General features: G+C 43.3%; 4 protein-coding genes across 4 annotated transcripts; 1 reads left to right on the top strand and 3 right to left on the bottom strand.

Moving 5' to 3' along the window:
* Positions 1-1504: 1504 nt before the first annotated feature.
* Positions 1505-3425, top strand: EAE97_008671 (uncharacterized protein; the record flags this gene model as incomplete). Its single annotated transcript, XM_038879186.1, has 2 exons — positions 1505-1841; positions 1912-3425. 2 exons carry the CDS (start codon positions 1505-1507, stop codon positions 3423-3425), a joined length of 1851 nt encoding a protein of 616 aa, XP_038730268.1.
* Positions 3426-4831: 1406 nt separating this feature from the next.
* On the bottom strand, positions 4832-6448 carry EAE97_008670 (uncharacterized protein; the record flags this gene model as incomplete). Its single annotated transcript, XM_038879185.1, has 1 exon — positions 4832-6448. One exon carries the CDS (start codon positions 6446-6448, stop codon positions 4832-4834), a length of 1617 nt encoding a protein of 538 aa, XP_038730267.1.
* Positions 6449-9976: 3528 nt separating this feature from the next.
* Positions 9977-11304, bottom strand: EAE97_008669 (uncharacterized protein; the record flags this gene model as incomplete). Its single annotated transcript, XM_038879184.1, has 3 exons — positions 9977-10714; positions 10762-11048; positions 11091-11304. 3 exons carry the CDS (start codon positions 11302-11304, stop codon positions 9977-9979), a joined length of 1239 nt encoding a protein of 412 aa, XP_038730266.1.
* A 2844-nt stretch (positions 11305-14148) lies between these two features.
* On the bottom strand, positions 14149-16038 carry EAE97_008668 (uncharacterized protein; the record flags this gene model as incomplete). Its single annotated transcript, XM_038879183.1, has 2 exons — positions 14149-14899; positions 14951-16038. 2 exons carry the CDS (start codon positions 16036-16038, stop codon positions 14149-14151), a joined length of 1839 nt encoding a protein of 612 aa, XP_038730265.1.
* Positions 16039-16152: the final 114 nt, after the last annotated feature.

The raw sequence follows: 16152 nt of genomic DNA, 5'->3' as shown, positions 1-16152 counted from the left end.
ACCGTGTGACTTGATGCGTATATTGTTCACTAGAACTAGAACAGACGGGATATCATCATTCTTCCGTATTGTGTTCATATCCGACGGTATTGACTGATGTAGTTCCGTACACAGTGATGGTCAGAATTGATACATCACCGCGGGAATTTACTTCCGTGGAGTAACTTGGGGGGATCTGTAGGTGGGTATTGGGTAGGTAATCATTGATGGATGTATGCTTCCCTGTAAAGTTCTATTCCGATTGGGTTCGTAAGTATTCCAACGCCTTTGTCTGACGGGAAATAACAACCGTTGATGAATTGCTGTTTGTTACCCGTCAATGATTTTGTATGATTATCGTCTTTCAAGAAGGACGACATTATCCAAATTTTGATTGGCCTTTGCAAGCACCACCATAAAGCAGCCCTAAGATCAAATAAGATCATTTAGCATGGCTTCTGGAACTTCCGAAGGAAGCACTCGATTGACGTTAGAACGAAGTAGAATTTTCACTTGGTAAGAGTCGAGTACAGTACCGAGTTCCAGAATCTTCACACTATTTGATTTCGAGTCCGAATACGATATATTGGGAAAGCCCGGGTGTGGATCACCTTGACTTTAGTTTATGACTACCAGGATCCCAAGGGATCTTTGAAACTTTGCGAAGATTCCGAGAATTGACTTGACTCCAGAGGAGAACTCGGGATTTGAAAATGAAAGTCTCTCGGGGGTGTATGTACTATGTATGTATGAATGACCTGATGCTCTATGTTCTTACGATTGGATGGATAGCTTGCTATTTCCATCATCTTTCTCATATGGAGTTCTACCAGTCTTTAGATATATCTATATATATATATCTATATATATCTATCTATCATCTATCTGCTAGAATAGACAGGTACACTCGTACAAATTGGAAGGTGTGTACTAGGTAGACAGGAACACATACCTATATATCTAACTTCGAACCATCTCGAACAACCTCAAGGAGCACAAAGAGAATGCATCGGAGTCATCCATACCTAGGTACCTTACCTAGGTATACATATCTATTTCATAAAACAATCATTCTTAGCTCAAAGGAACAATCTTCAAATTACTCAAATAGGTATTAAATACATTAACTCTCCATTGATTTCATTTTATTGACCAATCATAAATTGCTTATTCCAAATAATTATCCATCGGCGAAAGATTTAGTCCAAATCCCGTTACATCGATGAATTACGGTATTACAGGATTAATTTAGTCAGACTCAGGGTTCTTTTCTTACTGTACTTGTACTTTTACACTTTCCACCCCTCGGTAAGTTTTTATACAGAGTCCAGTCCTATGCCGTACATAACAATCTATCATCCCGCCGCTCTGTTCCCTTTTTACTCTTCCAAATAAATTTACACTCTCTCAATACTCTTTTCGCTCGTCGTATTTCCTGCTTCAAAGGAAATTTCGCGAGGGTCACTGCTCCCAATTCAATTCTTCGAATCCATTGTCAATCCATCCATCGAACAAGCAAATAATTATGGAAGCCGTTCTCAAAGGTCGGGCAATGTGCCCATTTCTTCAAAAGACCTCGCCCGCGACTCTCCGATCCCTTTCGACCTCTACTCGTCCCCATGCCTCCCCAGGTGGGGGAAGTATGTCCAATCTCCAGACCATTGCTGGTCGATGTCCAGTCATGGGCAAAGCTCTCGCCGTCCAAACCGCAAAGGCCGGAAAGGTTGGATTTGGTGGCGTGACTGCCATGAAGGCCATTCGAGCCTTCTCTGGAAAAGTTAGCACGGGAAAGGCAAAACTTCACACTAGCAGATCCCATGAAGCGAGGGCTGTCGAGGACACTGTGTTTGGTCGTGAAAATGGTATGTATTTTCTCTTCCGAGCCTCCCCCCATTGTTCATGTCGAGTCACCTTCTAACGTAAGATGAATAGTACCATTTCAACACATCAATCAAACGCGCCCACCAACTCAAGCCACTCGCCATGACCAATCAAAGGCCCCCAAGTTTGATTACGAAGGATTCTACAACGCGGAATTGGAGAAGAAGCACAAGGACAAGTCATACCGCTACTTCAACAATATCAACCGGTTGGCCAAGGAATTTCCTCGGGCTCATATGGCCGACAAGAACGAGAAAGTGACGGTATGGTGCTCCAACGACTACCTTGGCATGGGCCGGAATCCACAAGTCCTGAAGGCGATGCATGAAACCCTTGATGAATATGGTGCTGGTGCTGGTGGAACCAGAAATATCTCAGGTCATAATCAGCATGCGGTTGGCCTCGAGGCATCAATTGCGAAACTTCATGCTAAGGATGCCGCGCTTGTTTTCACTTCATGCTATGTAGCGAACGATGCGACTCTTGCGACCCTCGGTAGCAAGCTACCCGATTGTGTGTTTTTGTCAGATTCTTTGAACCATGCTTCTATGATTCAGGGCATTAGGCACTCTGGCGCGAAGAAGATGGTCTTCAAACACAATGATTTGGAGGATTTGGAGGCCAAGTTGGCGTCTCTTCCACGCGAAGTTCCTAAGATTATTGCGTTCGAATCCGTGTACAGCATGTGCGGCTCAATCGGCCCCATTGAGGGGATTTGCGATTTAGCCGAGAAGTACGGCGCACTCACCTTTCTCGATGAAGTCCATGCAGTAGGAATGTATGGACCACACGGCGCTGGTGTAGCAGAACATCTAGATTATGAAGCTCATCTTGCAGGTCGTCCAAAGGGTACCATCATGGACCGCGTGGATATCATCACTGGAACTCTAGGCAAAGCATACGGATGTGTCGGTGGTTATATTGCCGGATCCCATAAGATGGTTGACGCTATCCGATCTCTTGCTGCCGGTTTCATCTTCACCACCTCTCTTCCACCCGCAACCATGGCTGGTGCCCAAGCCGCCATAGAATATCAATCAGAATATCAAGGTGACCGCCGCCTTCAACAACTCCATACTCGCGCCGTCAAAGATTCGCTCAGCGAACGCGATATTCCAGTCATTCCTAACCCCTCTCACATTATCCCCGTTCTTGTTGGAAATGCGGAGCTTGCCAAACGTGCATCTGACATGCTTCTTGATGTTCACGGCATTTATGTCCAATCTATCAATTATCCTACCGTTCCGGTTGGTCAAGAGCGCCTTCGTATCACTCCAACACCAGGCCATGTTCGCGAGTATCGTGAACATCTTGTAAACGCCATCGATTCTGTCTTCACCGAACTCGGTATCAAACGCACTTCCGAATGGGCCGCCGAAGGTGGTTTTATCGGTGTAGGCGAAGCTGGCAGCGAGGCTCCAGAACCACTTTGGACCGACCAACAACTTGGCGTGGACCAAATTGTCAAGGAAATGAAGGCCGCTGGTCCAGTGGGTGTCATGGAGGCACTCCTAGAACGCGAGACTAAAGAAACGGCCAAAGCTGTTAGTGCTGCAGCTCATTAGTGCTCTTTCTCCCGATACAATATTTGCGTGTAGAATTGCCGCAAAATTGTGATGGAAATTGGATGAATAAATGCTCCTCGGACCCAAAACCACGATCTTTTTGAGCTTACAATGGATCTTAGACGATAGTTTATATGATGGCATGGATAGTTGTTGATATCACTGGAATTTCTGCGCACATTGGCTGTTTATTTTAGGATGATAGCATATTTTTGCGGAATTGATCAAATCTGTGCTGACCACTTTGGTCGTACATTACACATTCAGAGTCCTACGTGCTGATGTGATTGTGTGTGCCAATGTGAATCTTCATGAAGTTGGAAACTACAGGATGCTACGCCTAGCTGGCTGCATAATGTATGAATTAATGTGCTATCATAAAACATAGACAATTAATATGACAAAACAGGATCGGCGTTATATTCTCTAAAGCATCATCACGGAACTCATCTCACATTGACTTGTAGGGAAGATATACATGCTGTGCGTCGCATATGGTAGGATGTTGCATACTATGTGTGTCATTATCATCTCTGGTATTCATTGTTCCTTTTTCGCTAACTACTCTTTAAACCTGTACAACTGGAGTCTCCAGGTCCTTAGATTCTAATGTCATCTAGGTATCCACCTAAGTACCCGAACTAACCCACCCACTGTTTGGACCGGTGAAGCCTGAAGTGAATTGGACTTAAACTTTTCATCACCACCATGATTGACTATCTTCCTGGAGCAAACCATAGAAATAATTAGTAATCACCAGGACATCACCAGAACATCACCATACACGCACATACACACGATGAAACAACCGAACTCCCGGTATCCCTTTTCCGATTCATCTATTGACAACAACTATCTAGATATATGTTGCTATCCGCGGCCAACCATCCTGTACCTTTAGTCCCAAAATCAAAACCATACGAGGCCACAGGAAATTTATTATCCTCCTCCATGACCTCGCTTAAAGAACGTATCATATACTGCGCAGAAATTCGCACAACTCCTTTTACTATGCTATTTCTCCAACGTAGCCGTGAGCCATAATGCGCAGAGCAAATGCCATTTTGTATGCCAAGAAACACATCCAAGTTCAGCTCCAAGAAAATGTCCAAAGCTTGAGAGCGCGCAGCTAGTCATAAACAAAATTGTGAAGCTAGCCATCCCATGGGTAGCAGAGTGCATGGGAGACATGCAAACTAAAAAAAAGAAAAGAAAAAATACCAGGAACAAGAAGGGGTATAATAGAGACTGCTATTGAGTCCGTTGGTTGGTCATTGTCGTCATTGGTGTATTTAATTTTTTGGTCGTTCTTGTGGATTTCATCATCCTAGTGATGCCCAAGTCGAAACCAGCTCTTTTTTTCAAGCTAGTTGATAATATATGTTCGTTTTTGTCAATTGTCCTTCTCATAATCCAGACCCGACAGGAAACAGACCTCCGCATATGTCCAAAGCCCCTTCGATCTCTCCTTCCATTAGATTGACTCTATCTTTTAGAGTCTTATTTTCAGCTCTTAATAAACCCACAGTATCCCATGCCATCGATGCTCCCTGACCACTACAATTCGCGCATCCATTTGTAGGACTTGATTCACCAGAGCCAATACCTAGCATTTTTTTGAAAGCTGAAGTTTGAGGTTTTGGTTTGGCGGGAACGACTATCGTGGGGTTATTGTTCAGTTGAGCATCCTTTTGTAAAGCCCCAACACGCCCAAAAGATGAAGGAACATCAGGGGTGCTGTCTCTCGTACTATCTTTGGTTGTCATAACAGTCGAGACTGTAAGTGTGGGACTCCGGCTTCTCGAGAAGACACTTTCACCTCCGCCACTTGCCATATCATCGTCACTTTCGCCGCTCAAGTCGGCACTACCTGTACTTTTCCTCCACTTAGCTCTTATATCTGGGGGAATGCCTAGATCTTCTTCTCCCGCCGTCGAGCAACAGCTTGCACGATGTTGTGAAATCCTCGCCTCTTCTTCCCTCCTTTTTATCTGAGCATTAAACTGATCTCTCTCTTCCACGCGAGCCAGTTTTTCTTCAGCAAGCTGGTTTACTAATTCTTCTATAGTGGTGTCTTGTTCATTGAATTTCTTGATCATATCTTCTAGTTGAAGTTTAAGAAATTTTGCGCGAGTCTCGGCCTCTTCCAGTTCCTCTTCTTGTGCATCTTTTTCAGCTCTTATTTCATTATATTGGATAGTGCGAAGTTTGTATACGTTTTGGAGTCTTTGGACGACGCCCTCGGCATTAACGCGAAGATTCTTGAAGGCAGCAGGGGAGAAGGTGTCTATTTGACCGGATGGAAATAGTGAAGATTGGATATCGAGCTTGATATACTCGTCGTTGTCCAGATCTGAAGGCAGTTGAATCGGTTGTGCAGAAGCCTTTGAAGAAGATAAGAAACCGAAGACGCCGGTTGATTTCGCAGGAGTAGAGTTGGAGTCGAGGACAGGGAGAGTTCCCCTTTTTTCGAGCTTTTGATTTGGCGAAGGTTCTCTAGCAGATGCCTTTTTCGAGTCCAGTTCATCTTGTTCTGATCCTGTAACTTCTGAAGCCGAAGATCCCCCAAACCAACCACTTTTCCTTGTGGAAACTCTTGCTCGACCACCTTTATCTCCAGTCAGCGACGCCATGTATTCGAATGGTAGATCCTCCTTGGTTGGTGAACTATCTGCCGATCCGTTGGTAGCTTGGAACGTTTGACGTGTACTCCAGGAAGGTAATAATTGTGAAAGGGAGCGTTGGTGTGTTCGAGTTGGTCGGGGAGGAGTTGTTCCTTCATTAGCCGTTGATGGAGTGTTCCTCGCAGTGAGGGCCGCAGTCGCAGGTAAGGGAGCAGGTGCTTCGATCTTGTTTTGGTTTGTTCGTCTAAATGCCTCATCTGCAAATTGAGTCTCTGCCCATGCTGTCTTTGATGTTGAGACCGTTCGAGCTGTATCTGGGGTTAAGGAATGTGTTCGTCGATGTGTTTGGGGCTGTATCTTGCCCTGTGCTGCAGGGACAGGAGATTGGAGATTTGGCATAATGAAATTCTCGGCATAAACTTGTTTCGGATGCTCTTGCCGTTTATATCTAATCTGTTATTGGTACCGAGTATGAATAATAAATAACCTTGCTCCCTTCCTTCTTCATGCGAGGAAATGAAGGGTTGGGTGATGTGCCTTTAAAGGATCATCCAAGTATGGTTCCGTCAGACTTGTGTGTTACGAACGTCGATGAGACAAATATCGACGATATTGACATGTAATGTCTCCAGGCAAGATCTAGATAAGTAGTAATGAAGATTTTGAATATATTCCCTCGTGCTGTGCACAAGAATTCTGAAAGTTTATCTTAGAGTTTAGATAACTTTGGTTTAGAAAGGGACGGGATATAGGACCCGACCCCCTGGTTAGATTGCTAGATTTCTTTTGGTAGGGTTGTAGTGAGTGGGGTTATATGAACGAACTTATCTCTTCTGGTCTGAAGAATGGGTTAAAGTAATGAAACAGCCGTTAACTTTTAAGTCATGAGATGTTTTTAGGTTCAACCCGATGGATATGATTTGTGTATTTGTGGCTAGGTACGAAGCCAGATACAAAACACAGATAGACACCTCGGTAGTAGTAATAGATTAGTGTCCAACCTAAAGTTACAATCATGTCAAGAGACATCAAAGAAAGCTAAACTAGTAGTTGGCAATGGTACTGTCAACGCATCTTGTATGTACTATGTACGAAGTCCTGTGTACAAAATAATGGTGGTTGGTTGTTTGGTGGAATGTATGTGTAGGAGCTTGAGCTTGGCTTGGGCATCTCGAGCCTCAAGGACATCCACATCACGTAAATGCGCATATTGCGCGACCATAGAAAAATGGGGAGAGGTTGGTGAATCACGATCAAGGATTGAGGATTGCAACTGTAGTACCTGGGTAAGTATTGATACTGAAAATGATAATGGCAATATATGAAGAACCAATATATGCACAGATAATTCAAACATTTCTATTGAAAATATGTATTACTCTGGCATTTATGTTGGGTATAGTACGAATGCTATTCAGAGTTTAGATGGGTGGCACTTGAAAGCTTGGACTGATAGTCGCAAGGAGACTCGGTTCATCCCTTCACTAAATCGCTTCAACATTCCTCGGCGGTAGAAAGGTCCTTTCGAATTTCATCTCAAAGCTCTTGTTACGTATGCACGATATCAGATCACCATCATTGCGGAAAGTGCTTTTGAAGATCCTTCACAATCGTCGTTTCGTTGTGGTGCAGCAACTTTCGACTGTACTCTTGAGAATATGTCATTCACTCGCCAATCGTACGACATCTAAGTCCGTCTACATCTACTCCGTACACACACAAGGTACAAATCTAGCCTCTTCAGAAAAGTACTCGCACAAGAGAAGTCATTTCTGATCCCGCCTCATTGGGTCGATACTGCAGGAAGTAACTGAGATATGCAACAGATGCTGCAAGAATCTGGCAAAGCAACAACAAAACCTAGCCTTGAACTAAATTGCACAAGAAGATACCCAAGGAGTTGAGCCAACCAAACTTTGAGTTACCCAATGCACTAGGTTATACAGAATCGTGACGATGCATGGCGATGACCTTAGTGTCAGTGGGCTATTAGCAGATAGTAGTTAACAGTGAGACAGGTAGTTAGCAGAATATACCTCTTCGCCTCTTCGTCAATTACAGTATGGCACTGTGTATCGTATCTTGGAGGAAGTAGCCGGTATGAATAGCCAAAGACTCAATCTTTTCATTTCTGTCGCACAAATGTCGGCTTATTCAATCCCAGCCACTCCCAGCCAATCTAATCTCTCTACCTCTTTCATCCAGCCCCCTAAAAATAGTCCTTGCCACTACCAACACAGTAAAGCGCTTCTTTTTCATGCACGACTAAAACTACAATACTGTCAAGACATGCAACAAATATTCAGCAGCGTCACTCAAGATATGCAACAAATGTTTTAGTCATTTCTTTGAGTGATATCATGTGATTCGCATTATTATTTATCTCCCTCATTCCTCATCTCTTATATCTTGGGTGCTAGTCACACTCTTATTGCATCAATAACACAATTACAACGTTCAAGGAATATTGAAAATGATGGAACAGAGGACCGTCACCAGAGAATACTGCACGTGCGCAGCCTGTGCTGGAAGCTTTTGTTGCAGGTCTTAAAATGGGTACTTGCATAATCTGACAGGACATCTTGCATAATCTCGGACTGAAATGTTGATTGTGTCACAGTGCGGAGTTCGTCCGATGTTTCCTCATATAAGCTTGAATAAAACTTCTGTTTCAAGTAAATACATATCTCAAGTAAGTACGAAGGTGTGAATCAAATGTTATCAGCCAGGCAAGATCCTGGTGGTCGTGGTCTGAATGCGTCTGATGCAAATGCACGACTATAGGACGCATGTATCACTTACCCGAGATATACTTATCATCTCAGAAATGAGGTTGCTACAGTTCCCAAGCTGCCAGAAAGGAAATCTGGATGTTCGCTATTTGGAGGTTTCCACTCGAGGAGAACGCTCTATCGTACAAGCGACGATGAGAGCCATAAACGAAGTTCTCTGATTAGTGAGACTTCTAATTAGGATGTTTGGAATCAATATCCGATCAGCGATGGATAAACATGGGAGATTTAATGTCTCAAAAATTTATGATATCTCGCATTATCATTTTGTGTGTTCAAGATATGATTGTGAGGGAGACGAACTATGTAGCACATAGCCAGACTTGTTATAAATATCTAAGAAAGATCCTATTGTAAGCTACTTCGATCCTTTACCATTCACTCTGGACATTAACGACGACGCCTGCTAGGCCCACCTTGAGATAGACTTGTAAGATAAGTTGTGCGGGAGATACAATACAGCGCTATGAATTCAAAAAATTCAAAAGCCGAAAAGAGCCACCAGCAGTGTAGGCAATAGTATACTACAGTGAAACTGTGGTGTGTATTAGCATATTGATATTGCAGCTAGTATGTATAAAAAGAAGGTTATATCACTCTTATACATATTCATATATCTAGAGAATATTAGCAATATACTGAAATACTGGAATCCAATATAAAATATACATTCCTATTCAAATTAAATAATAAAATTCCATTCTTTATTTCAAATTGAATAGAAATCCCTTATTTTTAATCTAATTTGGATAGGAATATATATTTTATATTGGATTCCAGTATTTCAGTATATTGCTAATAATATTAAATAACTAAATGATATTGAATATTTTCAGTGATATTAAATTCTATACCACATACGTACATATTTCGAAAAAACTCGATATGCACCACTAAACTAACCCGTATACGAAATACGGGAAATACTATTGCCTACACTGGCCACCAGTGGTCGACATAAATGCTCACACTACCTTCCACCCACCGAACCCGCCAGTACCAAATGCTTATGGTTACTAAAATCAAAAGATTCTACCCTCACTTGCTTTAAAAATCAATATTGACACTGCCTTCATGCATGGTGTTCCTCATGGGACCAGCCTCGAGGACTGTGGAGTATCTGTTTGGTCAATCACTAGCAGTTACTTTCCGGAGTCGATCCATTCACTACCATAGGCGACTTCACCTTTGCATCTGTCTCTGTCTTGGCTCGCGCTGCTACTGCAGCTACTGCAGCTACAGTACTCGACCTGACTGCTAAAACTCTATCCCTCTCTCTTTCTTCCATTGTCCGAATATTTCTCCCCCTGGTCTCTTTGGCTCTCCCCGGCTTCTTTCCCTGAGATGCCATAGATCTTGCTTTGGAGGGTTTGATATCCTGCCGTCGTTCTCTGGGCTCTGCCCCTTCTTTTGCAAGCTTTACCCGCAGAACCTTTCCATGAAATACCGCACCGTCAAGCATCTCCACCATAGCCTGGGCCATGTTATGCGTGTCAAAACTCAGGAAAGTATGACACTTTTGCCTCCCATCTGGATGCTTTTCGATGATTATATTGCGTAGAGCATCAAGAGGGTTCTCGGTGGATGGACTGCCGCGATATTCCGATTTTATAACATTGTATAGGTAACTTTTTAGATAAGAAGTCGATGTTTCTCGAGGAAACTGGGTAATGATGACTTTGCTTCTTACAATTTTCATTTTGTCAGATCGTTGAGTCATGTAAGAAATAGGAGAAGATGCTGCGAATGACTGTGGAGACGGTTGTATGTATATTGGCGTATCTGGTGCCATATCACCGGCATACAACATAGATGGATAGGTGAGCGGTGCTGCAAAATTTGGATACATTTCGATACTTTGTATCTGTTGAATCTGAGCCTGTTAACTTATATCATGGCAATGAGTTTGGGAAGTTCTACCTGAGTCAAGCCTTGATCATCAAATTTGGCTGATGTAGAAGTAGAGATATATGTGCTTTCGGTTAAAGGAGCCATTTGAACGAATGGTATCTGTTGAATTGGCATTGCAGAGGCTGGTGACACCGAAAATGTTGGTGTTGGAATTGTCTTTCTTGTTCTTGACACATCTCCGCAGGAGTTCGAGGTGGTCCATGGGATAGCAAGATCCCGCACTTGAATTGGCATCGTTTCATTGCGGCCATCTGCACACAACGCTCGATTTCCCATAGTTCCACCTTGTAGATGCTCTGCTGCTGTTAGTCGTATCTCTTCATAATCGAACCACTTACGAAGTGCTTTAACAAAGTCCTCCTTTCCACGCACTGTCACCCACCCACAAGTTGACCCTGGATATACCTGCGCATGTTCGATTGCAAGGCAGTGTCCCTCAGAATCATGTTTTCGTGCGAAGTCTTTTAGAATCTGCCATGTGCATGACCATGGGAGGTTGCTGACCAAAATATAATATAAGCCAGTTACATCACCAGGTAGAACTTGAGGCATGATTGATGCGGAAGTTTGATAGTAAGATACAAGATGAACGGATGTCAAGAGAGATATGTTCTGAATAAGAAAATTGTGTCTAGGCTACAGCGCTTTAAGGCGGCTGTGACTTTTGGGGTATATTTAACATTTGATAAGTTACCAAAGGAAAGCCTTAATGTTGGTCACTCGGTCAAGAGATTCTAGGCACTTAATGCAAAAGGCCGAATTCGAATGGGCATAGAAATAGAACGAAACCCAAGACTCAAAATTGAGAAGAGCAAACGAACTCTTGCAGCAATTTTTGCCGACTGCTTGTCAATTTCTCGAACCATCTCTCAACTTCTTGCGAGACAGAGATGGATTACTATTTATCTGCAAGTGCAAAGCGGAATTAGACATAATTGTCAGCTGTGATCTGGTTAAGTTGATTGTATCTCAGAGAACGATTGGAAAAAGAAGAAGAAAACAAAAGGTCTGAGATGGATTGATCCATGAAAATACCCGTGTAAAGTATGGTTGGAGTCAGCAAAAGAAAAGCTTGAGATTCAAATTTTGATTCGGATACTCCACATGTCTACCTGCCATCCTGCGTCTATCCTGGGTGATTAAGTATCTATCCCGTCTTTTATGCGTGATTGGAGAAAAATCATTTATACGCCGGGAAATATATAAATCTCTAGGGTAGCAAGACCCTGAATGAATAGGAACTTCCATCTCACTGGTGTGTCTTCTCCCAATTTCTATCATGCTTCCCGAATGCAGATGAGTCTTTGAAATGTGTGGTGGCTTGGATAACTAGAATAGATAAAGGTGATGGAAAAGAAAGTTGCAACTGCTATTGAAACAGGCCTAGGGCATGCTACTTGTCACAGATTCTGCGACATGAGTGGATTTGGAGTGGCGCAGCCGACCTTCGACATGTTCGGATACCAGTTTTCCAACTTATACTGAATATTGAACTTTCCCTTATGAAATGGTTTTGAGGATACTGATTTGGAGTTCCCGAATTTAGCTGGAAAGAAATTACTGGGGGAAATGTAGAGATCCTTAGCAACGGCCCCTATTCTCAAGAACCCTTTTCCTACAAATCTTGAATTGTTAAGCTCACATAGATACTGAATTTTCAAAATCCCGCTCTGGTTCAGTCAGGTGGTGTATAGCTAAATATTCTTTGTGTAACTAAGGATACATCTGCCGTTTAACTTCAACGCTTTACATTGACTGCGGCAAGTACGGTGATGCCGCGATTGGTGGATATCTAGGATATTATTAAATCAACGGCCCAACCAAGATAGAGCGACTAGGCACCAACCCAAACCAGAACTCAGGGTTCTACATGGCACCACCAAGCCATGACAAGAACCAGGTTGTCAACATGGCAACATGGGACTGCAGACGCAGTCACAAAGGCAAACGTATATGCATAACATGTTTGGCCCTCACTTTTAAAAAAGATTGTCCTGTGAAAGCTTCCCTTACAATCTGAAGAATGTTCGGAGCACTTTCTAGGTCTTCAGTAAATTCATAAGATCACATTTATGAATGAGGCCGAAGGACAGTGATAGCTTGGATACTAAAATTATAATATGTCTCCATCCAGAGGGTATGAAGCGATCGAATAAATCTGAATTCAACTTCGAAATCTATGTTTCTAGAAATCTTTCTCGATTATCGCGGGTAGGATATTCGGCTATTTTGCCCGGTCGCAAGACTTAAATTCATACACCTATAGTGGACCCTATGACTTTCTAGAAAAGCTTGAAGAACAGGAGAGATATACATGCATGTAGGAGAAAATGCAGGGAAGACCCAAGTACAATCGATCGAAGATTCTCATCCCAGGCATGCATGCGTGCATGCATGTGTAACATCAAAAATGGCTCACTTGCAGCGAATTGACGGGTTTCCAATGGAAGACGCCAAAACGATTTGATTAGATACGATGTGAACTTGGCATGTATTGTCCGTATATTGATGCGATGAATTTTAAGCCCTACAGAATGTATCGAGAATTTCTTCCTTGTGCAAGGACACAGCATACTTGAACTTTCTGGAGGGGTGGAGTTTAGGAAACAGTTTTACGGGTAGTCACGTATCAGAGTCGGTCAATAGGATGTAGTCCGAAGCGATCAGGGCCTTGGAGAGCCATCTATCAATAGTCATAGATATCAGTACACATAAAATGCAGAATGACTTTGCTAGGTTTTCATTGGCTTGAGACAATGCAGAAGAAAGACAGAGTGACAAGGGTTGAATTCTGATCGATGACAACTAGAAGGATCAAAATGAATATTTTCAGGGATTCAAACTCAACAATCTATCAACTTTGGCGGTCACTTAATCTAGAGTACTTGAGGATTCTAGTATCATTACCATTTGATAGACAATTTGAGCGATATGAAATTCGAATATTGTTCAAGATTGAGGATATTAGGAGAGGGTATCAGGGAAATGATGGAGATTGAGCAACCAGGAATGTTGACATCATTTGCTTTATTCACAAGATTTTCGATCTTTGGTTAATGTGGGGATATGCATATCATTTGATTATATCTAATTGTTCATGGCAGTTGAAGCCTGTGGCTGTCCTAATCGACAACAATCAGCATTACCGGGATATGCACAACGAAACCATGAGAGAGGATTCTGGTAGGTCACAAATACATTGGTAGTACAGCATAAACAAAAGCCTTATTTTCGAAATCAATTCTACATAATGCATACACGAAATACAAGGGCAACGGCCAAAGAAGAAAGTAACACCAATCAAATCCAATTCTGTCTGCGCCAGCGCCCGCGCCACTCAGCTTCTTACCTCTCAGAACATGCAATCCTCCTCATGACTTCCATAGAACCTTTAGTTTACGCTCGATAAGGTTGAGCGACATATGAAGCGACAGGAGTAGAGAAGCTGTAGGGAACATAACCGTGAATTGAAGAAGTAGTGGTGATGGTCGAACTAGAACTGCTGATGGTTGAGTGTGAAGACGAACTTGAACTGCTAGTAGTTGAGTGTGACGACGAGCTAGTTTTGCTTGTGACTGAAGATGAGCTGCTTGAGACGATAGTTGTCTTCGCGCTGCCCGTTGAAGATGCATGGCCACTGCCGCTAATACTTCCAGTTGGTCTGAAGGATCCCGATGAGTGTGGAAGCCCGGAGCTGCGAATGCTACCTGATGGTTTGATACTACCGGAAGGCTTGATACTGCCGGAAGGCTTGATAATGCCGGATGTTTTAAAAGTGCCCGATGATAGCGCGAATCCTGTTCTCGTCTCGGTATGATGTACCCCAGTCCCAGTGCTAATAGTTGTGTTTGATCCGCCAGTAGGAAAAGGTACTTTTGATGAGCCGGTCACGCTAATGCCCAACTCAGAGTGCGCAGATGTGGGTCGGACACTGCCCGATGGAAGTCCGTATGAGTAAGTGCCATTGCGAGAATATGGAAGGCCTGTGCCTCTAACAGTACCGGTCGAATATGCTGTTCCAGTCGGTGCATGGCTTGTAGTGGTGGTCTTCTTACCCTTGGCAGCAGATACGAACTCGTCATATTGAGTTTTCGATTTAGGATTGATAGCAAACACCATCCCTGACTCACACTCATTCTTTTGGCGACTAAGATGATATTAGTGAGGGTGATGGAATCTGTAACGGGCCGATACATACCTGAAAAAAAACAGTGGGTTAGTGGCGTTTGTAACGGGGAAGTCGACAAATGTAGTCATGTTTTTAGCCAAAACGGGCTTGAACCCCGAATCGTAGACGCCATTCATAACGCAAGGAGCCGCAATATCACAAGAAGTTACGGTATGATTCGTTGGGTGGAAACTGAAGCGTACGGTATCTCCTTCCTCCGCATCAATATATTGGGGAGAGAAAGAGAAAGTGCCATTTTGGCCAATTGAGATAACGTGCGTTGGCTTGGTTGGCTTTCCAGTTCCAGTTCCAGTTCCAGTGGGTTTGTGTGAGACACTAGTTCCTGTTCTGATACTACCCGTTGGATAGATAGGTTCGCTTCCATTTCCAAATGAATATGGTGGTCCTGTAGGCTTACCAGTAGAGGTCGCTTTGCCAGTCTTGGTTCCGAGAAGACTTTCCGAGTGTGTAGGTGGGAGACTAGGTGTAGAAGTGGCGCTGGCGATCTTAGTTATTGTAACTGTGCTGGCCTCACCGTAGACATCTACAGTGACATCAACAGTGATGATCTGAACTACAATGATTTCTCCACCTGAACCATAAACAACCTCTGTGCAGTCATAAGTTGTAGCACCGGTAGGACAGACTTGGACTGTGGAAACCCCTGATATCACGTTTACTTGTGTAACGGCTCCAGTAGCCCCGGCCGAGGGAAGGGGTGTGATCTGAGCTCCCAGAAGCGATCCTGTTCCGCTTATAATAGGGGTAGAAGTTTTGAACACCTTCAAAGATGTCGATGTGGAAGTGGAGCCTCCCCCAATAACGGTTCCTCCATTGTTGACTGTGATAGTTTGAGCAGGTGCTGTGATGGTAACTGGTGTGGGCGCAGATCCGCCTCCGAGTGTGACAGTCTGATATATTGTTGTACCAGATTCCGCTGCCTCGCCATATCCTCCACCTCGTCCAAGAGTAACAGTGGAGGTTACGAATGAAGGTGCTGTGACAGTTATAGTAGTGGGCTGATAGATTGTGGTTGTGACAGGAGAACAGTTAGCATCTGGAGATGCAGCCCCGATTCCAGAAAGGAGAGAAAGAGCAGCTGCGCGTGAGAACTTCATGATGGGTATATGAATAAGAAAACGTTACAAACCCTAAAAAATTTATGCAAGAAAAATGAACTGGTAAGGACCGTAAAGGGAAAACTTCCCAAAAGACAAGATGCTGGAAGAAAA

This window comes from Botrytis byssoidea (assembly GCF_014898295.1).
Source record: "Botrytis byssoidea strain MUCL 94 chromosome Unknown BBYS_018, whole genome shotgun sequence".
NCBI classification, from domain to species: domain Eukaryota; kingdom Fungi; phylum Ascomycota; class Leotiomycetes; order Helotiales; family Sclerotiniaceae; genus Botrytis; species Botrytis byssoidea.
This window is presented reverse-complemented; position numbering and strand designations above follow the sequence as displayed.